Source organism: Glycine max, chromosome 8 (assembly GCF_000004515.6).
Source record: "Glycine max cultivar Williams 82 chromosome 8, Glycine_max_v4.0, whole genome shotgun sequence".
Classification (NCBI taxonomy): domain Eukaryota; kingdom Viridiplantae; phylum Streptophyta; class Magnoliopsida; order Fabales; family Fabaceae; genus Glycine; species Glycine max.
Window position 1 is genome coordinate 33,820,394 of NC_038244.2, and position 18,962 is coordinate 33,839,355.

The 18,962-nt window shown below is 36.7% G+C and overlaps 2 protein-coding genes across 6 annotated transcripts; both read left to right on the forward strand.

The window, feature by feature from the left end:
- The first annotated feature begins 8,271 nt into the window (after window positions 1-8,271).
- On the forward strand, window positions 8,272-12,963 carry LOC100800686 (putative pentatricopeptide repeat-containing protein At3g16890, mitochondrial). Of its 5 annotated transcripts, XM_041018450.1 has the most exons (3): window positions 8,276-10,649; window positions 12,120-12,405; window positions 12,515-12,963. In XM_041018450.1, the coding sequence occupies exon 1, from the start codon at window positions 8,532-8,534 to the stop codon at window positions 10,566-10,568; it is 2,037 nt and encodes a 678-aa protein (XP_040874384.1). In that variant the 5' UTR covers window positions 8,276-8,531; the 3' UTR covers window positions 10,569-10,649; window positions 12,120-12,405; window positions 12,515-12,963. The 5 variants fall into 5 exon arrangements, with proteins under 5 accessions (XP_040874387.1, XP_040874386.1, XP_040874384.1 ...); XM_041018453.1 differs by having other exon boundaries at window positions 8,272-10,186; window positions 10,274-12,963; XM_041018452.1 differs by having other exon boundaries at window positions 8,275-10,635; window positions 12,120-12,963.
- A 2,539-nt stretch (window positions 12,964-15,502) lies between these two features.
- Window positions 15,503-16,255, forward strand: LOC102666732 (uncharacterized). The gene has a single exon (XM_006586433.1). It carries the CDS (start codon window positions 15,503-15,505, stop codon window positions 16,253-16,255), a length of 753 nt encoding a protein of 250 aa, XP_006586496.1.
- Window positions 16,256-18,962: the final 2,707 nt, after the last annotated feature.

Sequence of the window (18,962 nt, forward strand, 5' to 3'; positions counted from 1 at the left end):
AAGGAAAGAAAGGAAACCACGACCTGAAGCGGTCCTCTCCCTTTGATTGCCAACCAAAATCATGTGCGTCGGTCACTTTTTCGCCTCGCACTAAACAAAAATAGAAAAGGAAAAGGCCAAAACACTCAGAGCCAAATTCCCCTCCAAAAATACTATTCCCCAAGAAGAAGTCCTATTGATCCATGATCACGCATGTAATCTTTGTTTTGATAGGAAATGATTTGCAAAATCAAGTCATGACATATCTATGGTTCGGAATTAGGATAAAACACTTACCTGTGTGAGATCGATACACTTTGAGTGATTTTCTTCTATTTTGTTGGACCCAGTGTTTCCTTTAAATGGTCGTTTAGAAACAAATGTTAACATCCAAAATCTCATTTGTGGTTATGATAAAATTTCATCAGCATACTCTCCTTCCCCGATAAACACATTGTTTTTCACCAGAAATTATATGTTGCTCTGATCAGTTGAAGGTTTTGTTTCTTTACTAAAGCATGTTCTCATTTTAGTAAAAGAACACCGAGACTATTTTAGTCTCACACCGCTTTTGCAAGAACTACGTATGTATAAGTTCCTCATCATGAATTGAGGATACGTAGGAGCAAAAGCCCTGCTTTTGTCGACCACCCCACCTTCTGTTGCTGTGACCCAAGAGTCCGGTGGCATGCGGAGACACCCGACGGTAACCCGCACACACTCATTTGTTATCCGTAAGACTCAAAGCACGATAGCAAGCAGTGACTAACGTCGTCACCTGCACCCTTCCTGGAGATGTTAGCGTCTTCTGGCCAAGACTACGAAAAAGTCTCATTTGCTATCCGTAAGACTCAAAGCACGATAGCAAGCAGTGACTAACGTCGTCACCTGCATCCATCCCGGAGATGTCAGCGTCATCCAGCCGAGACTACGAAAAAGTCTCATTTGTTATCCGTAAGACTCAAAGCACGATAACAAGCAGTGACTAATGTCGTCACCTGCACCCTTCCCGAAGATGTCAGCGTCTTCCGACCGAGACTACGAAAAAGTCTCATTTGTTATCCGTAAGACTCAAAGCACGATAACGAGCAGTGACTAACATCGTCACCTGCACCCTTCCCGGAGATGTCAGCGTCTTCCGGCCAAGACTACGAAAAAGCCTCATTTGCTATCCATAAGACTCAAAGCACGATAGCAAGCAGTGACTAACGCGGTCACCTGCATCCTTCCCGGAGATGTCAGCGTCTTCCAGCCGAGACTATGAAAAAGTCTCATTTGTTATCCGTAAGACTCAAAGCACGATAACAAGCAGTGACTAATGTTGTCACCTGCACCCTTCCCGAAGATGTCAGCGTCTTCCGGCCGAGACTACAAAAAAGTCTCATTTGCTATCCGTAAGACTCAAAGCATGATAGCAAGCAGTGACTAACATCGTCACCTGCACCCTTCCTGGAGATGTCAGCGTATTCCGGCCGAGACTATGAAAAAGTCTCATTTGCTATCCGTAAGACTCAAAGCACGATAGCAAGCAGCGACTAACGTCGTCACCTTCATCCTTCCTAGAGATGTCAGCATCTTCCGTCCAAGAATACAAAAAGTCTCATTGGCTATCCGTAAGACTCAGTGCACGATAGCAAGTCGTGACTAACATTGTCTTCTGCACCTTTTGTCATCTTGACCTGTGAAGTCAGGTGACATGCGGGGATGCCTTATGGTTATCCGCACCTTTCGTCGACCAAAGGTGAACGAGTTCGATGGTATCGGGATGATGTTGGTCGTCCGATTCAGATTATTCTCAAAATTTTTCAGGTTTTTACTCTCGTCGTCCGGAGGCATTCAAGTCCGACGACGCATAAGACTCTTCTCTGCTGAGCGCGGACGATCAAGTTTGATAGCATGTGGAAACGTCGTGGTTATCCCATTTTATCGCTTTCAAGACACTGAAGTTTTGTTGATGCTTCTGGTGCCTTTTCTTTTCTTTCTATATGACAGGTTTCGCTGGTGGGGATATTGATCGGCCAAACAATGTTCCGCTCGAACGAAATTAGTGTCTTATCTTTACTTCGCTTTTATCTCAGATAAAAGATAAGTAAAGAGGGACAACTGTCATACCCTAATTTTGTCTGGGGACCGTCGTTGGGGGCATGCAACCTCCGATTGACCACCTCGAGGTACTTAATACCCATCGTTAGGAAATCTGTGAAGTTCCGCAACATGCCAGAAGTCGAAGGGAAGCATTGTTGCGCAATCCGTAAAGTTTCGCAACATTCCGGAAAGAAAATAGGTGTTGTTACGTAATACGTAAAGTTCCATAACGTTTCGAAAAAGGAATCAGCAAAAAAACACAAAGGGGGTGTATTTGGTAACAAGGGGGTGCAAATAGCATCCAAGCCCACTTGGGCCTTTGAGGGAGTTCCAACAGAAGGCAGTGCCTTATGGTGGAAGCAACCTAGCTCGCCTGGGCGAGCTGGGCGGCAACCACCTCCCTCTTTTCTCCTATAAATAGGGGAAAAAGGGCAGAGTAAAAAGGTTCAGCCCTTCTGGTATTTAGGATTCTCTCGAAATTAGTGTGGAAAATTGTTTCCATGGAAAAAATCCAAGTTGAGGCGCTTTCGTAACACTTCCGAGACGTTTCCGTGAGCGGTTTCGTGAAGATTCTTCACCGTTCTTCGTTCGTTCTTCATCGTTCTTCGGTCTTCAATCAGTAAGTTCTCAAAATCTGATCTTTCAATTCATTCTATGCACCCTTAGTGGTCCCCACTTGTTTCGCGTGCTTTTATTTTTATTTCGTTTGTTTTCCGTACCCCCTTTTGACATGCTTTAACCATTTATTTAAGTCGTTTTCTCACCTAATAAATAATAAAATGAATTTCCACCGATCATTTGAGTTGTAATATCATTTAATCTCTGTTAAAATAAAATCCAACCGATCATTCACGTCGTAACCACGTTTAAAACAAAAGAAAAGGCAAAATAATAATAAAATAATCGAAATATCTTTGAATAAAATAATAAAAAAAAATCAATCGGACGTTTTTCTTTGGAAGTTTCCTTGAATGAATTGACTAATGACCAAAGTAAAACTAAAGCTAAAATCACCTCACAAATCAAGCTTTGTCCGCAAAAATCACTAAAAAAACCATTTTAAGGTCCAACGCCTTAAACGATCCTCTTTGCTTTTATTGGTTAACATGGACTTTCGAAAGCATAAAATCAACATGTAACTTTGTCTCCTTTCAAAAACCAAGAGATTGTTAATGGTCCAACGCCTTAACGTTTCTCTCCTTTCCAAAAATCAAAAGATCGTTTAATGGTCCAATGCCTTAAATGACTTTTGTTCAGTCAAAATATATCTTTCAAAAAAAGATAAAAACAACTTAACCAACGTTCAGTTCTCAAAGAACTACGTAGATCTGATTTCCTCATCGCAATCGAGGATATGTAGGAGCGAGGAAAACACCCTTGTCGACCACAAAAAGATAAAAAATATAAAAATCATAAAAACACATAAAAACGTAAAAAAGAGAAAATAAAACAAATCAAAGACATGATATTGCACACTTGATTTAAGGCTGCTGTCCTTTGTGACGGACGCGTGGGGTGCTAATACCTTCCCCGTGCGTAAATACAACTCCCGAACCTTTCACTATTAAAAGTTCGTAGACCACCCTTTCTGGTTTTTCTGACGTTTTCTTCGAATAAACGTTGGTGGCGACTCCGTGCATTTTCCTCCCATGGAAGACGCACCCGTGAGCCCCGCGTCGCCCTCCCTCCGAAGGGTAGGTTGCGACAGATGGTATCTAGGGCTATGATGAAGATACTCTCAAAGTATAAGCTTTTTCTTTCTTTAAGAAGCTTTTCCAGAACAATGATCCTTGTCTCCTTCACAATCTCCACTTGTCTTCCATTCCTTGTCTTGATGAGAAAGCAAGAATGTGTATAAGCTCTTTGGTTACTAGACAGGAGGTTAAAAAAAGTTGTTAAGTTAAAATACATTTATGTCTTAAAGACAAATTAGGATTCCTAATTATTTTGATTAGATACAAATATATACAAATGATAAAAATTATGTATGACATGCTATCAGATCATGATCTGTCCCTGTATGACTGATGTTTTTAGACAATGCACTCATAAGATAATCTGATATAACATTTTAGTATAGCATTTGAGACCTTTATTTAATACTCTATGTATGAGATTCTTTCATGCATAAAAAATTATCCTAGGATCTATCAAAGTCCTATGAAGAATAAATGAAGCTCGCAGTTTGGAAGATGTTGATCCTCATCAAAAGACACACACTCTGTTGTTACAAACTTGTTATGATGAAAAAAGTGACTTCTCTGCTGAAGTACAAGGCACAATAACCTATCAGCATGAACTTTGTACGAAAAAGGGACATGCATTTAATGCAAGCATTAAATGCTCCAATGAACTCAAGACCTCAAATGAAGAACAGACTGAAGAATCCAACCATTGTGAGACAACGGATACTTGGAGATAAATGCTATATATAGAAGAAACTTTGAAGAAACAAGACACAACAAACAATCTACGTGAGTTATTCTTTGATTCTTTCTTGTAAAGCTTTCTTTAAATTTCTTTAAAGATACAAAGCTCTCAAAACACCTTCAATACCTTGAGAGAAAAGACTAAAAGTTATGAGTGATATATCTATCTATAAGACGATTATATATTTTAGTCAGTGTGAAAATTTCTAGCAAATCTTGTTGATTTGTTTAGAGCCAGCAGTGGCTAGGTAGGATAAAGAATATTGGGTTTAAGTCAAGCTTGGGATAGAGCTTGCAAGAGTAAAAGTCAAAAGTGACAATGAAAATACTTGAAACTTTGACAAGTTAATGGAATCTTGGTGGTTGCCAAGAATTGGACATAGCCTCGGGTTTGAGACAAACCAGTATAATTCGTTGTGTGCTTCTCTCTTTTTCTTTAACTGGCAAAGGGTTTGAATTTGTTTTTAGATTTTATATCTTGTTTTGTTTTACAAAGAAAAATGTTTTTACCATCTTGTAACATAGTCTGATCTCTAAGTATTTTATGGTATATTTACATTAGACAATAAACGTGCTATCAGTCTTAAAAAAGCTTCAAATTTCTAAAAACACAATTCAACCCCCTTTCTTGTGTTATTTGCTTCTACAAAAGCATTTTTTCCATGAATCCTTATAAATATCTTGGACTTAATGGATTTTAGCCTATCTTTTTTGTATTTATTGGAACTTGGTTTAGGATGAGGTTTGGAGTTTGGTTGCTTTTGCATTTTCTATAGGGATATTTAATCTTGCACTTGTTGAGACTCTAATTCTTCCTTTCCCTAAGATTGAATCCATTTCTAATATGAAAGAGTGTTGACCTATTAGTCTTTGTAATGTGTTGTTCAAAGTCACTTCTAAGGTCCTGGTGAATAGAATAAGGCCTTATCGCTCATTGGGCCCCTTTTGATGAGGACATGGCAATAACCAAGGGCAAGGAACCTTTAGAAGGACTTGGAGGACCTATGCCAAGGGCTAGAACAAAGAAGGCCAAGGAAACTCTTTAACAAGTGTTAACCATGCTATTTGAATTTAGGCCCAAGTTACAAGTGGCGAAGCTTTGGATTGTCAATTGCACCATGTTCCAAGAAGAGTAGAGGGTGCCACCTTTGTTGAGTGGTTTTATTAGCATTTTGTTAGTTGAAATAAAGGCCCAAACTTGTGTTGAAGTGACTGTCAATTCTCTTTGGATTTTCACCACCTATGGGCTTATTTTAATTTAAAAAAATTAAGGTTTAATAAGGTGGAAACTCTAAGCTTGTGGCTACCTCTTGGCTGACCAAGAGCTAAGCATTTTTCCACATGTTTTTGTGTCTTAATTCTAGTTTAATTAGGTATAATGACACCATCAATTGTTGTTATTGATGATCATTTGTCTTAATTCTAGTTCTAATTAGCTATAATGACACCATCAATTGTTGTTATTGGTGATCATTTCATCTTCTCACTTGTGTAACCAACTTGATGTCATTCCTATTTATGGGCTGCACATTTTCTATTAAAAAATAGACCTTGAATTGAGTTGTAATCACCTTCTAAAGTGTGAGAGTGAATCTCCTTAGTTACTTGAGTGATTCAAGAAATTGGTTTATCAAGGAACACCACCTTGTGTGTGGCACTAATTCCGAAGGAATGATTCTTTCAACCACCTTTTTCATTCTCGTTATCCATTCCATTTTCTGAATTTCATACAAAAAGAAAACCTTTGAAGATCCATCCTCAACCCTTGTGTAAATGGGTTTACATCACCTTTAGAGTAGCTTTATTCCTAATAAAGGAACTGCAGATAACGGTCTCATTGGTCGAGAGATTGTTCATTTGATGCATAAGAAGAAAAAAGGGAAGAAAGGTTTTAGTCTCTTTAAATTTGACTTTGAGAAAACTTACAATAGAGTTAATTGCGATTTTCTTTGTTGTACTCGTCATGAATTTGTCTTTCCTCCTCCCATTATCACTCTTATCATGAATTGTACTACCATTTCGTCTTTGACCTTGAAGTGGAATAATGAGAAATTAGACAACTTTGCTCCCAACAGAGGGCTTCCTCAAGGGGGTCCTATACCTCCCTATCTCTTTGTTCTTTGTATGGAGAAGTAGGCCTTGCTTATCCAATAAAAAATTAATGAAGGTAGGTGGGTGCATATTAAAGCTTTTAAAAATGGTCCATTGATATCTCATCTTTTCTTTGTGGATGATTGCCTTCTCTTTGCTCAAGCCAAATCTAATCAAGTTCATCTTATCAAAGAGGAGTTGGACGCCTTCTGTTTGGCTTCCGGTCTTAAGGTAAATATTCAAAAGTTCAAGTTTAATGTTTCATCCAACATTCATAAGGTGAAAATCGATAAATTCCACTAAATTATTGGCATTCATCATACTTGTAACCTTAGTAAATATTTAGGGTTTTCCTTATTGAGAGGGCATGTTACTAATGCTAATTTTGCTCATATTTTGGAGAGAGTGAATAATAGGCTTGTTTGTTGGAAAAGTAAGATGTTGAGCAAAGTTGGAAGAGTTACCCCTAAATCAATTCTTACTTCTTTGCCCATTTAGAATATGCAAAATCTTTGGCTTCCTGAGGACATTTGCAGTAATATTGGTAAAATGGTTAGACGTTTTTATTTAGAATAAACCTTCATCTCATTGGGTGAGCAAGGATAAAGTCACACAACCTAAAATAGATGGTGGTCTTCGTATTCGAACAATGAGAAAGGCTAACATAGCTCTTTTTGGTAAACATGTTTGGAATTTGATTCGTAACCAAGACAAGTTGTGTGTCCAACTCTTTTTTTCTAAGTATTTAGAGGAGTCATCTATATTGTTATGGTGGATTCTAAGCCAGGGGCATCCTACACTTAGCAGTCCATTATGAAAGTTGTCCATCATCTTAAGTCGAGGTTTAAACATCGTATTGGAGAGGGAAAATGTCTCTTTATGGTATGACTCTTGGTTAATGATGCACCTCTTTGTTCTCTTCTTGACTATGTTAATATTCAAGACTCTCACTTGTTGGTCAAGGATGCTTGTGATAATGATGATTGGTGTTGGAATCACATTGTTATTATTATCCCTCATGATACAGGCTCCAAATGCAAAGCATCTCTCTTTATCCCATGGAGGAAAATGTTATTATATGGGGACATAATTCATCTAGAATTTATACCTTTCTCCCTCTCTCTCTCACTCTCTCACACACACACACACAGCTTACAAGTGGCTCATTGAAGACTATAACACACACACATAACTTACCAATGGCTCATTGAAGACTATACCACTCATATACACACACACCTAGCTTACAAGTGGCTCATTGAAGACTGTACCACTCATATTGCTCGCAACAGAATCTAACCTTTGATCTAGAAAGCCCGTATTCCTAAAATATTAAGCGGTTTTTTTGGTTATTGGGTCATGTGAGTCTCCCAACCAATAGTCTTCTTCGTTTTTAACCATCATATCTCGATTTTTCTTGTCACATGTGTGGATTGGCTCAAGAAACTCTTCTTCATGATGTTCATGATTGTAGTAAAGATAAAGTCAGGCAGCTGCTCTTTAGTGATTTGCATAGCAATTTCTTCACGTTGAATGTCAATGAGTGGATTCTCCAGTTGTTATCGTCTTCTCATGCCCAACAATTTCTTGTTTGCTGATGGATCATTTGGCTTTCGAGGAATGCTTGAATTTTGGCTACTTGAATTTTCAGGGACGTGGTCTGACCCTCTTGGCTACTTGAATTTTCAGGGACGTGGTCTGACCCTCTTGGCTAGTTAGTTGTTGGGAAGGCCAAGAATGCCCATTCTATGAAAAGGGTAAGTTTGGAAAGAGAGAAAAAAATTTGAAAAGTTAAATAAAATAAATATTCAGTTTCTATTAGTTGGAAGGAAAAAAAAACAAAACACTATCACTAACAGGCCGAGGCAGCATCACTCACTCAGACACTCACTCCACCCCAATGCTTTCTCTCTTCTCAGACCTTTACCCTCTTCCAAACAAACAAACATGCCTCTTCAACTTCAACCCTTCTTCAGGCACATCAAGCCCCCAAACCAAACCCCCTCCACCAACCTCATTCCCCCAAAACCCTTAAACCCTCTCCAAACACCCCCTTCTTCTCCTTCTTCACCCCCCATCGACCATCTATACATTTCACAGCTCCTCTCAAGACCCGATTGGGCCGTGCTTCTAAACCACGACCTCTCCTCAAAGACTCTACTCCTCAACCCTAGTTACGCCGTAAGCATCTTCCAGAACCAACAAAACCCCTCCCACGCCATCAAGTTCCACTCCTGGCTCTCCCACGTCAACCCTACATTGGCAGCACACAACTCCGTGCACCGCGCCTTGCGGAACACGCTGCACCGAAAAGGCCCCGCGCTTCTCTCCGTCGACTTGCTCCGGGAGCTTCGCAATTTAGGGTTTCGCGTCACGGAGGACCTGCTCTGCGCTTTGTTAGCAAGTTGGGGAAGGCTAGGTTTAGCAAATTACTCTGCTCACGTCTTCTGTCAGATCTCGTTCCTCGGTCTTTCCCCCACCACTAGGTTATACAATGCTCTCATTGATGCTTTAGTGAAATCAAATTCAATTGACCTTGCTTATTTGAAGTTCCAACAGATGGCGGCGGATAATTGTGTTGCCGATAGGTTTACGTACAACACACTCATTCACGGGGTTTGCAAGGTTGGGGTGGTCGATGAGGCGCTCCGGTTAGTTAGACAAATGAAGGATAAGGGACATTTTCCTAATGTGTTCACTTATACAATGCTGATTGAAGGGTTCTGTATCGCGAGCAGGGTTGATGAGGCCTTTGGAGTTTTTGAGACAATGAAGGATAGTGGGGTTTATCCAAATGAAGCCACTGTAAGAGCATTGGTTCACGGGGTTTTTCGCTGCGTGGATCCTAGTAAGGCACTTGAGTTGTTATCTGAGTTTTTAGATAGGGAGCAGGAGCAGGAGCGCGTTCATTTTATGTTAGCTTGCGATACTGTGTTGTATTGCCTTGCAAATAATTCTATGGCGAAGGAGATGGTTGTGTTTCTGAGGAGGGTTCTGGGAAGAGGAGGTTATTTCCCTGGTAACTCTGTTTTCAATGTCGTAATGGCTTGTTTGGTTAAGGGAGCTGAGCTGAGAGAGACGTGTGATGTATTTGAAATTTTAAGAAAGCAAGGTGTGAAGGCAGGCATTGGTGCTTATCTTGCGCTTATTGAAGTATTATACAAGAATGAATGGAGAGAGGAGGGGGATCGAGTTTATGGTCAATTGATTAGTGATGGGCTAATTTCAAATGTCTTCTCATATAACATGATAATTAATTGCTTCTGCAGAGCCAAATTGATGGATAATGCGTCTGAGGCTTTCAGAGACATGCAGGTTAGAGGCGTTGTTCCCAATCTTGTTACTTTCAATACACTTATTAATGGCCATTGCAAGGATGGAGCAATAGATAAGGCACGGAAGCTTCTGGAGAGCCTTTTAGAAAATGGACTTAAACCTGATATCTTCACTTTTAGCTCTATAGTTGATGGACTCTGTCAAATAAAAAGGACCGAGGAAGCTCTTGAATGCTTTACTGAGATGATTGAGTGGGGCATCAATCCAAATGCCGTCATTTACAATATCTTGATTCGATCTTTATGCACCATCGGGGATGTTGCAAGGTCAGTGAAACTTTTAAGAAGAATGCAAAAGGAAGGAATAAGCCCTGACACCTACTCCTATAATGCTTTGATTCAAATCTTCTGTAGGATGAATAAAGTTGAGAAAGCTAAAAAGCTTTTTGATTCAATGTCAAGATCTGGCTTAAATCCAGACAATTACACTTACAGTGCTTTTATAGAGGCACTGTCTGAATCTGGGAGATTAGAGGAAGCCAAGAAGATGTTTTACTCAATGGAGGCAAATGGTTGCTCACCCGACTCATATATATGTAACCTAATTATTAAAATATTGGTTCAACAGGAATATGTTGAAGAGGCTCAAAACATCATAGAAAGGTGCAGACAGAAGGGAATATCTTTAAATTCTATTCCTAATTTGTAGACTAGTTTTCCGCTAATTTTTAGGATGCTGCTACATTATTGAGCTTTTGAAATTGAAGAGGGTACAGGTAAGAGGGTACAGGTATGTTAGATTATAAAGTTCTGTTGATATTGAGATCTCGTTATATGGTGGGTCACGGATTATTTATGCAAATGTATGCATGTACTTTTTGGCCATTTCAACACAAAAATAAAGAATACAATAAGAAATTTACTTTCTCCTTATTATTTGGTCACTTTCCTTTCATCATCATCCTTAGTGGTTTTGATGGTGGCAGCTTGGTTAACATGTTATACCATGCTTCCACTGTTGCTGGATTTAACTTACAAATTGTGCTGTTTTTCTGGAATCCACAAACAATGCCCTTTTCCATCGTTGTCTCCATTAATGGAGTAATATCGTTCGCTTTACAAGCACTGTGGTCGAATTGGGGAGGCTGGGTCAGCCCATGACAGCCAGGGCTCCATCTTTCATAGCTACCCAACCCATCCTGTGTGTGGAAGAACACGAATTTGGTGTCAGTCTCATGACAGGACAACCCAAGATATCAAGTTTTTTGGCCATAGGCCCTTTTGGCAGTCTCTTATGATGTTAGTAGTTTTAGTACTATTATTATGGGTGTATATCTTACACATTTCCCTTAATCAATGTAATATATTATTTCTCTCTTGTCCTCATTTTTCACTTTTCCCCATACTTTCAACTGGTCCCATACATCTTTCCCCATAATAGCAAACAATTGCAGCCCTATATGATCCCGAAAATCCACTAGGAAACCCTGAATGAATATTAAAGGAAAATAAAGCATTTTACTCAGATTAGATTATTTTAGTTTCTTCTTCCTTTTGACCCAAATGGTAAATTTTGACACTATTTTCAACCATAAATTCTTACAAAATTAATATATTTATGATCTAGACACATTTCCAGATGTTTTCCTATTATTCCATTCATGTATTCCCTGTTGATATTGATCCTATCAAATATCATTGTCAAACACATTTTATTGAGTTGAACTGGTCAGAGTCTAGATCAGCTTGCTTTTGAAGTTCTAACAAATGGATTACCCTTGAAGCATTTGCATGAATGTTCATCTTCTAAGACCATATTTACAAAACTAGTATTTATTTTATATTTTTACTCTTTGATGTAGGCACCCTTTGCTATAGGAAGTTATTCCCTTATTCGTTGTGAGAGGGAAGGATGTGGGTGGTAGCTACTTCTAGAGTTAATGTTTGCATTCTATTATGTCTTTAGGGACATTAATCATCTGAGATGAAGATGCTAGGCATAAATGGACTTCTAATTTCCCAAAGAGCGTTTCAATGAAATCATGCAGCCAAGCTCTATGTTTAATTACGATATATCTATTCTGCATGTTTTCTCTTTTGAACAGATTGAAAATTATTATTTTTGCTGCTTGGTGAAATATACTTTTACTGTTAAAATTAGTTTGAACATGAAGTCTGCTGAACTGGATGTGACATTGTGATATTACTAAAATTTTCAGTGTGAGGATTATCAATGTAACCTTTCTTTTGTTCATTGCAGGTTGAGTATGGCAGGTTTCTTAATTGCCTGAATTTTTTCAACTTCTTTCTCAATTTTGTGTGGCAAATATAATAGCTATATGGACCTTGAAAGCTTTAATAAGCAATATTTGAGTTGAAGAGGTGGTCATGACGTGACTTGCCATCTTAGTTTTCCAAGAGATTGATTAACACTTTCGGAAAGCGTACGGCAGCACTAGCAAAAAAAGCATTGTCACATCAACTGTCGTTACAAGGGATTTTGGATTTCAATCATAATGCAAGTTGGTTTTTAATCTTTCATTCAGGTAACGTTATGTCCAACAGCAATAGGCATGTCTGTCTGATATATCTTTTACCATCCACTCAATCTTACCATCTACCTTTTATAAGTTCATGTATAAATGTTCTTTGTAGTGGCTTAGTGGCTATTTCTTGAGCAATAACTAGGAACAAGCCCTGGCAACTCCTTTAATGCTTTGATTCAAATATTCTGTGGGATGATTGATGAATAAAAAGCTAAAAAGCTTTTTGATTCAATGTCAAGATCTGGCTTGAATCCGGACAATTACACTTACAATGCTTTATGGTGTGCGTCTGAATCTGGGAGATTAGAGGAAGCCGAGAAGATGTTTTACTCGATGCAGGAAAATGGTTGCTCTCCCGATTCATATGTATAACTTAATTATTATTAAAATATTGATTCGGCAGGACTATGTTGAAGAGGCACGAAACATCATAGAAAGATGTTGATAGAAGGGAATGTCTTTAAATTCTATTCCTAATTTGTTGATCAATTTTCTACTAGTTTTTAGGATGCTGTTTACATTATTGAGCGTTTGAAAGTGAAGATATTGATTCCGGGATACAGGTACCTCAGATATAAAAGCTCTGTTGACATGAAGATTTTATATGGTGGGACACAAGAATTATTTATGCACATATATGTATGTAGTTTTTGGTCATTTCAACACAAATAAAAAATACAATAAGAGCTTGGTATAGCGGTTTTGATGGTGATAAATTTGTTAACATGTTATACCATGCTTCTACTCTTGCTGTGGTTCTTACAAACTGTGTTCTGTAGTTGAGAGACAGACATCACCCTTTTCCACCGTTTTATCCATTAAAATTATTTATCATTTATATCTCAAATTCATCATAAAAATATATTTGGATATATAAAATAAGAATTTGATTGTTCTGGGTACAAAAAAAATGATGAAATAATTAGCTTAATTTTAAAAATAGAGGAATTTAATTAGTTAAAAAATTGAGGGACTAAAATTATACATAGACCATACTGTAGGAAGTAAAAATATAATTAGGCCTAAATTTAGTTAAGAAAAAAATATAGTAAAAAGCAACTACAGTAAAAAAAAAAGTAAAAATAATTTCCATTTCCTGCCAACAAGAATGGTATAATAATACTAACACAAGAAAAAAAAAATTAAAAACTAGGGACCCCAGTAGAGTGCATTAATTTGAGGTCGCCAACGGTCATGCAGGAATTAACCACATCTGATAGGTTTTTTTGTTTTTTAATGAGATACTACTCATTGTTTCTTTCAAAAGCTGCTCAACAATACAATGTGGGACATCGTTGAAATAGTAGTGGCCAACATAAAAATTAGATACCTTGCTAGTAAGTCGCCAACTAAATTTCCTTACCTCTTTACAAAGCCAACGTGTAAGTTTTCATATTTGTGACTCATTGATACATAATTACATATACCCATTGTACATAAACACCAGGAGAAAATAGCTGCAACAATACATTTTAATATCAAATCATTTTAAGAAAACATGCATGCAATGCAATTAACAAACTCGCAGACAATCCAAAAGAGTTCAACCTGTTCTAATAAATTTCATTAAATTTCTACCAATAACCATCTTCTAATAACCGTCCCTGCATTTCTCCTATAATATTAACATAATTCAAGCACAAAAATATTCCACTACCAGAAAATAAAATATAAAAACCACAATCTGTCATACAAAATAATAAACATAACCTAAAATTAACAAACACAGCTTAAAATTAATAAACACAACCTTAGGTCTTAAATTCCCAAATAAACCAAAATTAGTACTAACCAAAAAGGCCTGAAGCCATAAATGACCAAATGCTCAAAGTATTAGTATAATATATTTTTTTTATTTTTTATTATATTATATAGATATAGATAAACCTACTAGGTTTAATAGGTTTTTTTATAAATCTAACCATGACCTATTTAAATTTACTTTTTTATTAAACAAACAAGGTCAATTCAGATTTTAAATGATCAGACCATAGGTTCTCTATTTAAGGTCCAGTCATATCTCATCCCTACATAGAACTAAGATGTTGCCTACACATCTAATAGGTTAAACTACTAATTTAATATTGTTAAAGTATTTTAAAAATTAATAGGATATTATTAAAATATCTAAAATTGTAATTTAGTCCTCCAATTATTTTTTGTTGACATGCAAGGAAATGTGACCTCAGGGGAATTACCAAAAAGGGTTTTTATTTGTAACTTACCAAAAGGGGGCAAATTTTAAGATTAATACCCAAATAGGGGTAAGTAGTGGAACATCATATGACTTCTAATGACGAATTCGAAAAAAATTGCATGACTTTTGTTTTTTTTTTTTTTTTGCTGAAGTCATAAAAAAGTAAACTGACTTCTGATTTTTTTTTTCAAAAAAAATTAATGTGAAGTCATAAATTGGTTTATGACGTCGAAGTTTTTAATTTTTTTAAAAAATATTTATTTGAAGTCATAAACCAATTTATGACTTCAAAGTCGTAATTTTTTAATTAATTTTTAACAAATTTAAATTAGTTTTAATCTATAGTTTTATTTATTTTTTTCTATATTTTTGTATATTATTTTATTTAATATTTTCTATATTTTGTAGATTTTTTTATTAATATTTTTTTATATTTTTGTAGATTTTTTTATTTAATATTTTCTATATTTTTTTTACTAAAGTTAAGGATTATTATTTGTTTTATAAATTAGAAAAATAATGTAAACAAAAGACTTAAATTTAAATAAAAAAAATAAAAATGTACTACACATTTGTTTAAGAAAAGATATTAATAGTGGGATGATGTCCTACAACGAGTTCTTCTGAATATGCGTCGAGGTCTTTCATCTTGTTATTGGATCAAGGATTCTAACCAACTTTTGCTTTTCTGTTTGTAATTCTGTTTTTTTTGTTTTAGTTATTTTCTTCTATTTCTCCATATGTGTATAGCTGATAACTAGAGGCTACACAACTTTGTAATCTTCATGCAAACTAATCAACACAGATTCTGAGTTTCTTCAGCATCTTTTTGTTTCTTTCTTCCTTCATGTATTTTCTTTTCATGTTATTACAAGGCTAATAACTTCAATATGGTATCAGATGAAAAAGAATCTCTACGGTCCTATTCTTCAATGGGCATGTGATCTTCCCCTTTGTCTCTCTTCTCCTAATTACTCTCCCATCAACTTTTTCGGTTTGGATTCATGGCAACACAAGTTAAAGATTCCAGTCAAGATCCCTTTCATTCACTGTTTCTACATCATTTGGATGGACCGGGACTTATCCTTGCCTCCCAACCTCTTAATCCACAAGAACTACACCACATGGAGCAACGCAATGATGGTAGCTCTTTCGGTGAAGAACAAGGTGGCCTTCATCGATGGTTCCGTCCCAATGCCAACCATAGCCGATCCTACATATGCCGCATGGACTCGTGGTAACAATGTTGTCATTTCTCGACTTTATAATTTTGTTTCTAAAGATATCATTACCAACATCTTGTTTGCAAATACGACTAAGGAAATTTGGGACGATTTGAAAACACGATTTTCCAGAAAGAATGGCCCAAGAATTTTCCAATTGAGAAGACAACTAATGTCATTACAACAAGGAAATGATGATGTTAGTACCTATTATACCAAATTAAAATCGGTTTGGGAAGAACTCTTAGGTTATAAACCAACCTTCCAATGCAAATGTGGCGGGTTACAAACTCTACAAGTTTACAATGAATCTGAATATGTCATGTCCTTTTTAATGGGCCTAAACGATAGTTTTGCTCAAATCCAGGGTCAGATTCTCCTCTCTGATCCTCTTCCCCCCATTGGTAATGTCTTTTCTCTTGTTATTTAAGAAGAAGCACAAAGAGAAATTGTTGTAAACCACATACCTTCTCTAAACTCTAACTCTATGGCCTTTGCTGTCAATTCTACAACCAAGAACACTACTAATGGTAAAAGTAGAAATGCCAAGAAAGAGAGACCTCAATGTGCTCATTGCAACTTGTTGGGTCATACCAAAGACAAGTGTTACAAACTTGTTGGCTATCCCCCAAATTACTTAAAGAACAAGCCTCATCAAACTGTAAATCAGGTAACTGATCATGATGAGTCCCCAAGTCAAGGTGTCACAAATACTTTGTCCACTACTCAATATCAACAGTTGATTAGCTTCTTGACAAATCAATTGAAAACAGAGAACAATGTTGATACTCTTGCCACAAATGTTCAAGTATATGCATGAACACTAGTTTTGATTGTAATGAATCTTACCATTATTGGATTATCGACTCAGGAGCAACCTCACATATATGTTGTTCGAAAGAACATTTTAATTCCTTTAAATGTTTACATGATTCTCATGTTTTATTACCTAATTCCACCAAGGTAAAGGTTGAAGGGATATGAAGCATAAAACTAAATGATGACATCTTCCTACACAATGTGTTATTTATTCCAACCTTTCGATTTAACTTGTTGTCCCTTGTGTCTTTGATAAATGACAATTCTTTCCAGTTTACTAAGCAACCTAACAGCTTTGTTCTTTAGGACCTCAAGACATTGAGGAGGATTGGCACCGCTAGGCAACATCAAGGACTACTTCTTTTTGATTTTCCTAAGTCTTCTTTTCATCATACTAGTATACAATCTTGTAATGATGTTACCTATGAAACTTGGCACCATAGGTTGGGTCACATACCTATACCTGTGTACAAACTGACTTACAATAAAGTTCCTCTATTCTCTATTGATTCCAAATTTCATTGTGAAGTTTGCCCCATTGCTAAACAAAACAGATTAGCTTTCACTAACCAAAACAATTTTAGTGCTGAATTGTTTGATTTAATACATGCTGACATCTGGGGACCTTTTAGGGAAGTTACCTTTGATGGATTCAAATATTTTTTAACTTTAGTAGATGATAAAAGTAGGTTCACTTGGATATACTTTCTTATAAATAAATCTGATTGTCTCCTTATTGTACCACAAATTTTCTCATATGTGGAAACCCAATTTAAAACCACCATCAAAAGATTCAGATCTGACAATGCAAAAGAGCTTGCCTTTTCAGATTTCTTTTTGAAGAAATGTGTCCTACACCAATTTTCCTGTGTGGAGCGCCCACAGAAAAACAATGTTGTAGAAAGGAAACACTTCATATTTTAAATGTTGTTCGTGCCTTGCTGTTTCAATCTTATTTACCATTAAAATTTTGGGGTGAATGTGTCAAAACTGCAGTTTTCTTGATGAACAGGACCCATAGCCCCATTCTGAAAGCCAAGTCACCATTTGTGATTTTACATGCTAAACTTCCTAACTATGCTGATTTCAGGACTTTTGGAACATTATGCTATGCCTCCACTCTGATATCCAGCAAACACAAATTCTCACCTAGGGCTATTGTGTTCCTTGGCTACTCTCAAGGATATAAAGGCTACAAGCTTCTCAACCTGTCCAATAAGCAAATCTTCATATCCAGAGATGTAAAATTCTTTGAGAATATATTCCCTTTCAAAAAACCAGCAATCCAACAACAGTGACAGAGAGTTATTTCACCCCTATGCCACCCCTAATCTCATCACCTCCAATAACTCAGATGACACATATATCACATCCATCACAGACACACCACAACATACTCCTTAACCTGCTCAGTTAGATCCTACTACAACCATAGAACCTGATATTCCTATTGAAGAACCCTTACAAAGGTCTACAAGAGTTTCAAACACTCCAAGATATCTCACTGATTATCACTGCTACAATGTGACCAACACAAATAAAGTCACCTACCCTATACAACATCATTTAGACTACTCAAAACTTTTTGATTCCCATAAACACTACATTTTCCAAATATGAGAAAACCATGAGCCATAAACTTATAGCCAAGCCATCAAGCATAAACCATGGCAAGAAGCCATATCTACTGAGTTGATGGCCGTGGAGCTCAATAACACTTGGACCATTGTCCCATTGCCTCAGAGGAAGAAACCTATCAGTTTCAAGTGTATTTTCAAGATGAAACTGAATTCGGATGGGATAGTGGCAAAACATAAAGCTTGGTTGGTTGCCAAAGGTTTTACATAGAAATATGGGTTAGATTTCCAAGAAACCTTTTTTCATGTGGCAAAAATAACTACCTTAAGGTTACTAATATCTCTGGAAGCATCAAATGGTTGGCATCTAGCTGAACTAGATGTCAAAAATGCCTTCCTCAATGGCACTCTTTTAGAAGAAATATTCATGAACATTCCACAAGGCTATAAACACAGTGTCACCAAGGGACCCAATCCACCATTAGTTTGCAAGCTGAATAAATGTGTGTGTGTGTGTGTGTGTGTATATATATATATATATATGGACTGAAGCAGGCTTCAAGAACTTGGTTCAATGCTTTCAGCAATGCTTTACTCAGAAGTGGATTCAAACAATCTAAGTATGATTACTCATTGTTCACTAAAGGAAAAGAAGATAATTTCATAGCAGTTTTAGTTTATGTTGATGACATTATCCTAGCTAGCCCAAGTCAAGACATCATCTCCAGAACTAAGACCATT